Raw genomic sequence first — 9915 nt, forward strand, 5'->3', positions numbered from 1 at the left:
AATACAAATCCCAGCAATACATTATAGAGCACCATGTGTGGGAAAGTGCAGGCTTACCTGAGCAGTCATCTAGCAACTTGCTTCTGAGATCGGACCTGTCTATCGGCGGCTGTCCTCCCCCCACACCTGCTCCTCCCCCCACACCTGCTCCTCCCCCCACACCTGCTCCTCCTTACTACATCTCCCCGCGTCCCTGTGCCGATCATGGATGTGGGCGGGCGGTGAATTTGAGGCGGGGAGGAGGTGTGGCGTAGAGAGCGTGGATGCGGTCGGGCAGGTCTGGCAGCGTGCATGAGGTGGGGAGGAGGTGCAGCGTGTGTGGAGCCGTGAACAGGGCCAACTGATCGGAAGCCGATTAATCGATTATTGAAAAAGTTGACAACTTTTTCAATAATCGATTATAATCGATTATGTCGATTAGTTGTTGCAGCCCTAGTTTAAAGGAAATCTGTATTGAGAAACATATGGAGCCTGTCATTGATAAAACCTGCATTTAAAAATGTGAATTGTCTAGCTGTCATGTAGATTCCAAAAACTTCAGTACTTTCAGTAACTGACTCAGTAAGTATGCAGGTTTAGGACATTTGGATAATTCCTTTGACTTCACTAGCTGCATGCTTGGTCTGGGTCAGTAAATGATTGAGGCAAAAGACAGCCAGGTAGCTAGCATTTACAGAAGTAGGGCAGCGATTGGCAGCTTTCATATTCCTTGTCATTGTCCTTGTCATTTCATGGCACTGCACTCTGCAGCATTTAGGATCTAAACCCTGCTAGAGGAGGAATAGGACCTGTGAGATCATCAGACCCGGCTGAAGAAAACTGGCATAAAGGTATGTATGTAGGTATTTTCTCATAAAGATGTGGGGGTGCTCCAAGGGGTCAAAAGGAAAGGAGAAAGGACTCAAGGTAAAAACAGAAAAGATGGCGAGCGCACTACCGGGGGGAGAGAGAGCTATTAGAGAGTTTGGGTCATCGAGCTACTTAGCCAGGGAGAAGTACCCTGTGAACAAATGTAAAACAGCAAAAAAAAGCGCTACAACCCAGGGATTTGTGGGATTAGGAGGCTTGGCTACGCGTTTCAAAGCTTCTATGCTTCTTTATCAAAGCAGCAGTACATTCCTGAAGCTTCGAAACGCGTAGCCAAGCCTTCTAATTCTCATCACTCAACAAGACGAACCACTCGGTTCTCCAGCTCCGTGCTCGTCCATGAGTGAAATTTTAAAACGAGTGCCGACAACTCCTATACCGCTACATAGCGGCACCCCCCGCTCCTGTTCAGTTGAAGAGTGGCAGCCTGGCCAGCTGAGCCCTCACTGGACCGGACGGATGTTTTTACTTACATTACACAGTTGTGTTTTTCTCTCACAAGTGTTCTACAATTGCCTTCACCATCCCTCCTCCATTAACAAAGGACTAAATAGGAGCCGTCAAGTCTCCGATCACATCCACACTGACCAGCCGCATAAGCCGTTTTCGCGATCCAAGGCGACAATATCCTCCATCCTCCATCGGCAAGACAACAACTCGTCCATCTAAAAGTGAGTCCCCATTTTTTGCAGACACCTTTGTAAGGATTATAATCTTTTGTAACAACACAAATCCCTGGGTTGTAGCGCTCCTTTTTTTTTTTGCTGAGAAAGGACTTAAGCCTAGTGTTGGGATTTGGATCTCCAAATGAAGCATATCCCCAACAGAATTCTCACTTCTGGTTAACTGTTTTTACCCTTGCATAGCTTCTACCCCAGTGGATCTATGATGCAACATAAAACATCTTGGAAGTCCAGCACCTGGAGAGTGACACACTTTGTGGGATGGGCTGTAACACAGACACTACCGCAGGGAGATCCTGCCATTGGAGCCTACAGGAGATACAACATCAGACAATTCAACTCATTGGTACCTAGAATCGAAACAGGCACACACCTAAAAGCACAGCTGAAATAGATATATATGTGGACTGTTGTACCAGCCAAATGATTTTGTATTGTTATAGCAGTTGTGTGATCTGGACAACTCTAGCAAATACATTGCATAATACAGGTTAGCAATACAGTCTTGTCCTGGATCTTGGACCACATCCTCATATTGGTCACTGAAAGTGCAGTTCATCTTTCTGCTCTAACTTCCTACAAGCATGCACACCAGGCAGTAGAGTATATATGGCTCAGAAAGCTGTCCTCCCTCTCCCAGACTAACTGCTTCTGTGCAGGGATCACAGGAAGCTACTACTAAAACAGATCCAGGTACTTGCATTAGTTTTATGTAAAAAACAATTGTAGTAAACAGGGGTGTGGACATTAAAAAAAAAACTACTTGTCCAAGGATTAAAGCGTTGGGCCGATCTACTTGTCTCTCATGACAATCTACTTTTCCTGATACAAAAAAAATAATTGTAAGCAAAACCGTATTTAGCAGTGCTAAGAAGAGATTCTCATTGGTCAGCACCGTCAGGTGACTGCGCTGACCAATGAGTGCTTGCAATTTGCGAGCGAAATTCAGAATACATGGCACACGTACAGAGAGTACACCCGTACTGGCGGGCGGGCAGGACCGTTTGAGGAAAGGAAAGTATAGCAGGGAGGAGAGGGGGCCAGATTTGTGCGGGTAATTCCATTTCCCCAAAAGACTTGGGAAAGTGGATTTATCCTTTAGGGTTGCTGCAGACTTGGCCAATCCCGGGGCGCTTGTTCCGTGACCGTGCAATCATGTGCGATTGCATACAGCGGTTGCCACGCGGCCCCATTGATTTCAATGGGGTTACATCTGCATGGCAATCACTGAGAAAAGGTACATGTACCTTTTTTTGCGACATGCACCGCACAGTGTTTTAAACCGCTATTGTGGGCGGTTGCGTGGGCGGTATTGCGGGAGGAAACCGTGCAATCTGCCAGGAGCGACTCGGGTGCCATTAGAAAATAATGGCACCACCAGCACGATTAGCGGTGGTGTGCGATTCTGTGACCGCCCTGCCATTCACGCGGTTTTGAGCACGGATCGCCAATAAGTGAACCTGGCCTTAATGCACATTGTGCGCATTAGAGAGTGTTGCTGCCCGGCCACCACAAAATGGCATCACTCTGCTCACACAAACAATGCCATATGTATGCGTTTATTTGCATTCAGTTGGTGTGTGAAGCGGGTTGGTTTTAATTTTGATTTCCTTGTTTTTCTTTTTACTTTGTAATATTTTTTATTTATCTTATCATTTACTTTAGTTTTCATTTATTTTATTATGTTTTACTTTATTGCCTTTTTTATTTTTTTACATTTTTATTTATCTCCATTTTTAATTATTATTTTTTACTTTTGTATTTTTATTTATTTTATAATGTTTTACTTAATTTTTTTCACTTAACTTTATTGCTATCACACGGGCTAAAAATCCCCTGTGTGATAGCATTTGGAGGTGACAGGTTCTCTTTAATGAACCTAAACTTCAGGAAGGCTAACTTTGATAAACTATGCAATATAGTGGATGAGATCAATTGGGAAAACTTATTTGATAAACTAAACTTTGACCAGAAGTGGGACTGTTCCAAGAACAAATTAAAAAATGCTATTACCAGGTGTATACCGCTGAGGAACAAAAATAAAAGATCAAAAACAAAGCCAATATGGCTAAGTAAATCGGTAAAGAAACACATTAAGGGGAAAAAAAATAGCATTTAGTAAGTATAAAACGGAGGGGACAGTATCAGCATTCCAAAACTACAAAGAATTTAATAAAAGATGTAAACTGGCAGTGCGGGTAGCTAAAATTGAATGTGAAAAATATATCGCCGAAGTTAGTAAAAAGAACCCCAACATTTTTTTCAGTACATAAACAGTAAAAAGGAGAGAAAGGGACAGATAGGCCCAATAAAGGACATAAATGGGTCGTTACTCACAAGCGACAGGGAGAGGGCCGAGGCGCTAAATACTTTCTTCTCGTCGGTATTCACCAAGGAAACAGACGGGCCCAATGTACATGATAAAACACAAAATTTAACAGGAAATACACCTGAGTGGTTGACTGAAACGGGGATACAACATAGGCTTAAACTACTAAATGAAAATAAAGCATTAGGACCTGATAATCTACACCCCAAGGTACTCAAAGAACTGAGCAAGGAGATGACGAGACCACTGTTCCTCATTTTTAAGGCATCCATAATGGCTGGTAGAGTGCCAAGCGACTGGAGAAGGGCAAATGAGAAAATCCGGCACGGATTTCCGGATATTGTGACATATACAAGCTAAGGGCTATGGGCATAGATGAATTCGTGTGCACGTGGATAGAAAACTGGCTACAAGAACGTGCGCTCTTTGCGCATCCATTTGTATCAGTTATGGCACCTTCTCAGACTGGGCTCAGGTCATGAGTGGCGTACCCCAGGGTTCAGTGCTGGGTCCCATGCTTTTTAACCTATTTTTTAATGATATAGGGGAGGGAGTGAGAAGTCATATCTCAGTGTTTGCTGATGATACGAAAATTGGGAGGTTAGTAGACACAGATTTAGACATTATAACATTACAGGAGGACCTGGAGAAAATCTGGGAATGGGCAACTGTATGGCAGATGAAGTTCAATGTCGATAAATGTACGGTAATGCACCTTGGAGTTAAAAATAGGCAAATGGACTATACACTTATGGGTGTGCCACTAGGGAAGTCGGAAACGAAGAAGGATTTGGTGGTCGTTATAGAACGCAGACTGAAGAATAGCTTGCAGTGCCAGACTGCTGTAAACAAAGCAAGCAGAGCCCTGTCTTGCATTAAGAAGGGAATGTATTGCAGGGACAAGTCTATAATTTTGCCACTGTACAGATCACTGGTTCGGCCACATCTGGAGTAAGCGGTCCAGTTTTGGTCTCCAATACTCAGAAAGGATGTCCTTGAGCTGGAAAAAGTCCAGAAGAGGGCAACCAAACTCATTAAGGGGTTCAAGGATCTGAACTATGAAACAAGGTTGTTAAAATTAAATATGTTCTCTTTGGAGGTTAGGAGATTAAGGGGGGACATGATTTTCATGTATAAACTATTCAAGGGTGACAGCAACCTTAGTAACAAACGGTTTACGATCAGCTCCGTAACAAAGACCAGAGGGCACAACCAAAAAATTTCAACACACAGGGCGCGAGGGGTTCTTCACAGTTAGATCGGTTAAGGTCTGGAACTCGCTGCCACAGGAAGTGATCTCAGCTAAGAGTGTGGAATCATTCAAGAGACTCCTGGACGAGTTCCTTGGAGACCATAACATACAGGGGTACAGGTATTGCTAAGAGAAAAATCACACATGGACACATATACATGCACACACCTGCTCATAAATGCATACACGCAATAGGTTGGACTTGATGGACTTATGTCTTTATTCAACCTCAAATACTATGTAACTATGTAACCTGCCACCTCCAATACAGGAGTTCTAGCACAGCACTGTACTCATTCTCCTGTGACAGGAAAGCTACAAGAGCAGCATTCCGGTGTCAGTGCTCACACTGAGCAGAGTGCAGAACGGATATTCTCCGCTATCCAACCTGATCTAATTTGCTGTGGTCCAGGGTCCCCAGAAAGGCAGGGGACCTCGAAGACCACATTGGGGATGTAGCCAGTGGGCAGGGAGAGAGGCGGTGACAGATGGTGGGTGGGGACAGAGGCAAAGGCCGGAGAAAGAGGCGGAGGGCAGAGAGGCAGCAGCCGGAGAGAGCGGCGATGTTCGGGGAGAGGAGGGGAGTGACAATCAGGCTGCTTACAAATGGTCCTGAGCGGCTGTACATCCGTTAAAGATATCTGGTACCAAACGCCCCCCCCCCCCATGTACATTTAGCTCTGCTGCGTGCCCGAAGAAGGGCTAAATGTAGTTACAAAAATACCTGCTCAGCGCCCGGAACTGCATGTCCTGGGCATTGGGCGATAGGAATTCCACACCCCTGATTAGAGTGAACCTGTACAGAGACAGTGGACAAGGGTTTTAGGGGAGTGTGCCAAAGGTCAGAGCTACGAAGCCTGGCCATAAGTTAAAGCACAGCTGTCAAAATAAAAAAAAAAAAGCTAAAATATTGTCCCTACAATTTCGTTACCTTTACTGCTGCTAAAATCTCTGCAAAGTCACTGGCAATCACAAGTAATACCTAGCATTGTTGACAATGATACCCCATGCTACAGGGCTAGAGTCTTACGTCTCTAGCCCTGTAGCAGGGAGGGAGTGGGGCGGTTGTATGGTATTTTAGGTTGAAACTATTAGTGAATACAGTTCATTTAAAGGTGTTTTTTCTTCCAGGAATTTAGCTTTAAAGCTAAACTCTGGGATAATCATACACTGAGTGGCCAGATTATTATGACCACCTGACGTTTGTGGGCAAATTAGCTATAATTTGGCGCTGAAGTTGCTAGAGGGCCAGACCATTATAAATAGGGAAGCAGATTGTTTACCACAACAGTAGAAGTTATTTTTTTCTGAAGATATGGGTAAACAACGCGATTTAACAGCCTTTGAACGTGGGATGATTGTTGGTGCTCGGAGCCATGGAGCGAGTATCAGCAAAACAGCAGAATTCGTTAAATGTTCAAGAGCAACTGTTGTTAAAGTGTTTAAAGACTGGACTGTCAGCCGAAAATCTGGGTCTGAACGTGCAAATTGTGGCCGTCAGCGACTAGTCAATGTTAGGGCAGAACAGAGAGTGTCAAGACTGGTACAAGACAACAGAAGGAAAGGGTGACAGCTCTCGTCTCCGCCCCTCCTGTAGTTTTCTGCAGGCAGCCTATAACTGTCTGTCTGTATCAGATGTCTGCAGAGCCATTAGAGGAAAAGCACCTACAAACCTGTACATTTCTAATAAAAAACAAGCCTTCCCTTTACACATCTGGCTGCATTGGACACGGAGCATAAATCACTGTTAACCTTTTGGTGTAAATAAGATCATTTTTCTTTTAATATCTGATTTCTGAATAGCATGCAGCCAGTGTACATATTTACAGTGCTATCATGTCCTGGTCTCTGTGCTTACAAAGATAAGGTGCGTTAATGACACACAGTAATACCGTGTCCACATCACTATGCAAAATATGTATTTGCTTAGGAGATCATAAAAGATTTTGGAAAGTCAGTATTTGCAGCAATGCCAAACATAAATGAGAGCTATTAGTTGTTTGCAAGGGAACAGGACCATCTAAAGATGTTTTTACCTTACCCCCACTTACACAAGGCATGTGGAATGTGTATCATCACAGACCCTGACCCAAAATAGAGGGTCTACCTAAACAATGAGGAACCATCAACAAATGATGGCTACCCATATAGTCACGCAGCACTGTGCTCCTGAGTTCAGTTTGCACTAGGGGTCTATATGCATGAGGATTGCATGTTTTTTATTGTGTTTCTGTCAGGAAGCAGGGGGTGTTACCTCTACTCGGGGACCACGGGCACGGCGCAGTGCACAGGTTCCCCTTCAGCTCGGTAGAACACCTGGTGCCAGAGGTGCGTGTGCACATGCGCGAATCACCCGGCGTGTGCGCATGCGCAGTACGCAGGCTGCACGCGCATCCCCGGGAGCGCGCGCATATTGTTCCTGCGTCATCTGGCTATCAGGTGTGGGCCTTGCTGGGGGAGGTTCCCAGTACACACCTTCCATCTTCCTCGCCTGCCATTGGTTCCCGGGGAGGGAAGCCTCCTGGTTGCCTCGGTGACCAGGGCGTGGTCCTACCTCCCCTGGCTATAAAAACCTGGCCTGAGCTCTGGCTTATTGCTGAGTTATTCCACCTTATGGTGAACACCTAGCCTCCCTGCTGATCCTCCTATTGCCTGTTGCCTCTTTGTATCCTTCCCGATTACTGACCCTTGGACTGTCTTCCGCCTTTGAACCTTCGCTGCCTGCCTCGACCTGGATTGGACATTGACTACCCCTCTTGGATTATCCCTAAACTTGTACTTCGTTTCTGGACTGTATGCTGCTTACTGCCAGTGGGTTCCACATCTCACTACTAGCTTCCTGGTACGTCTGACAGTTTCTTTGGGGTGCTTCAGCTGCCTTCTCAATTCAAACACCTTCCATTAGCTTAATCGGCTTCCATTAAACTATGTATGTGTCTTTATCTGTGTCCCAGCGGGGAAGAGAGAAAGTGCTACAGGCAGCCGAGCCCTGTGGGAGGAGAGCGCTGTAAGCGGTCGGCGTCTCTCCTCCCCACACCACTCAGCCTCCTGTCACAGAGCGGTGTGGGGGCAGAGACAGCCAGCGCTCTCAAAGGACAGCTGTCAGGATGGAGAGCGAAGTACAAACTCAGCGATCACTGAGTGTTTGTAAATAATTGAGGACAGAGTAAATCCTCAATTATGAATGAATGGGAAGTAATCTACATCACCTCCTGTTCATTCATGATTGTGGTTTCGGAACAACATTTTTTTTTCGTTTCGGTTTCGTTTTTAAAATTTTCATTTCGGTGCACCTCTACTAAATATATCCCCGCTATCTAAAATCACCCACAGAATCACATATGTCTGTTAGGTAGCATTATCAATGCTTTATGTATTTTTTCAGCCACCTTGGCCTTGTAAGTAATTTTTTTACTACAGACGAGATTTAAAAATGTAATTTGAGAGGCATGTCAACATGATGCTGGTGAGTACCACTGTTATCACGGACAGTATACTGAGCAACGTGACTCAGTACTACAACAAAATGACCCTGTCCCTGAACATTATCTTCAAATATGGTCAACTACATCATTCAGATCATCTGTTGCTCAAAGCTATCCAGTGGCCATGCATGAGAACTGGATAAATGAGCTACACATTTCCTTGCGTCACATATGTATAAACGCCCGAGCAAAGCTATCAGGCTGAAGTATAAAAAACTCTTGTGAACATATGTACATTGTTCAGAATACAATATTTGATCGTTTTGGCAGAATCTCAAATTACAGATAAATTCCATAGCTTCTTTTATTTTATGGTACTAAAAAACCCAACTCCATGATTGGACACTCCAGAATATAGGAATGGTTCTTCGATACTACACAGAATATAGGAAATAGTTCTTCGATACTACACAGAATATAGGAAATAGTTCTTCGATACTACACAGAATATAGGAAATAGTTCTTCAATACTACATAGAATATAGGAAATGGTTCTTCAATACTACATAGAATATAGGAAATAGTTCTTCAATACTACACAGAATAGGAAATGATTCTTCAATACTACAGAGAATATAGTAAATAGTTCTTCAATACTACATAGAATATAGTAAATGGTTCTTCGATACTACACAGAATAAAGGAAGTGATTCTTCAATACTACACATAAAATAGTTAATAGTACTATGCAGCACAATGCAGTGACAAGTACAGAATATACTTTACCAGAGCCCATCTGTTGTCTTCAGGGAGCTGGTGGATCGGGATCTTGGCTTGAGGACAATACTCATGTTGATTCGGCAAATAAGTCAGTGTTTAAACAAAAAAAAAAGGTCTTCTACTAGTTATAGTGTAATCCATAGTGCTCTGTACAGTGGTAGGCTCAGGAAGACTTGTCAGGTTCAGTCCCAGCTGATAGAGAAGGCTGCTGTAGCTCTGCTTCCTATCACTGACTTCCATACAGATGAATGTTAGGAAGTGACAGAGCTTCTATCCTGTGTCTTAAATTTCCAGGGGAGGAACTGCTGTTTCAGTGTATTCTCCATGTAGGTCACATGAAACCTCAGCTGCAGCTCAACAAGCCTCTTGAGCTTTCTTTTACTCTATCACTGGATGTGATAAGGTTACATGGGAAAAGGGAACCCGCAGAGGGCAAGAATCATATTATGACACAAAGGAAAGAAAATCATCCCGACATGCCAAGGAAATGTCACTTTCATTAGTTCTGCTGTGCAGAGTCACTGATTATCCAGAGGAACAATGTGATTCTTTTATCCACCCACTGTCACATGGGATCTA

The 9915-nt window shown here is 44.1% G+C and overlaps 1 protein-coding gene across 1 annotated transcript in view; it reads right to left on the minus strand.

Annotated features, from left to right (window-relative positions):
- The window catches only part of LOC108790310 (cAMP-specific 3',5'-cyclic phosphodiesterase 4D), a 276758-nt gene extending 267115 nt beyond the window's left edge, over positions 1-9643 (minus strand). The window contains exon 1 of the mRNA XM_018560539.1: positions 9343-9643. Coding sequence (XP_018416041.1) covers positions 9343-9407 — 65 coding nt within the window. The 5' untranslated portion in view covers positions 9408-9643. The remainder of the gene's footprint in view (positions 1-9342) is intronic.
- Positions 9644-9915: the final 272 nt, after the last annotated feature.

This window comes from Nanorana parkeri, unplaced genomic scaffold (assembly GCF_000935625.1).
Source record: "Nanorana parkeri isolate BGI_ZX_2015 unplaced genomic scaffold, ASM93562v1 scaffold463, whole genome shotgun sequence".
Taxonomy (NCBI): Eukaryota; Metazoa; Chordata; class Amphibia; order Anura; family Dicroglossidae; genus Nanorana; species Nanorana parkeri.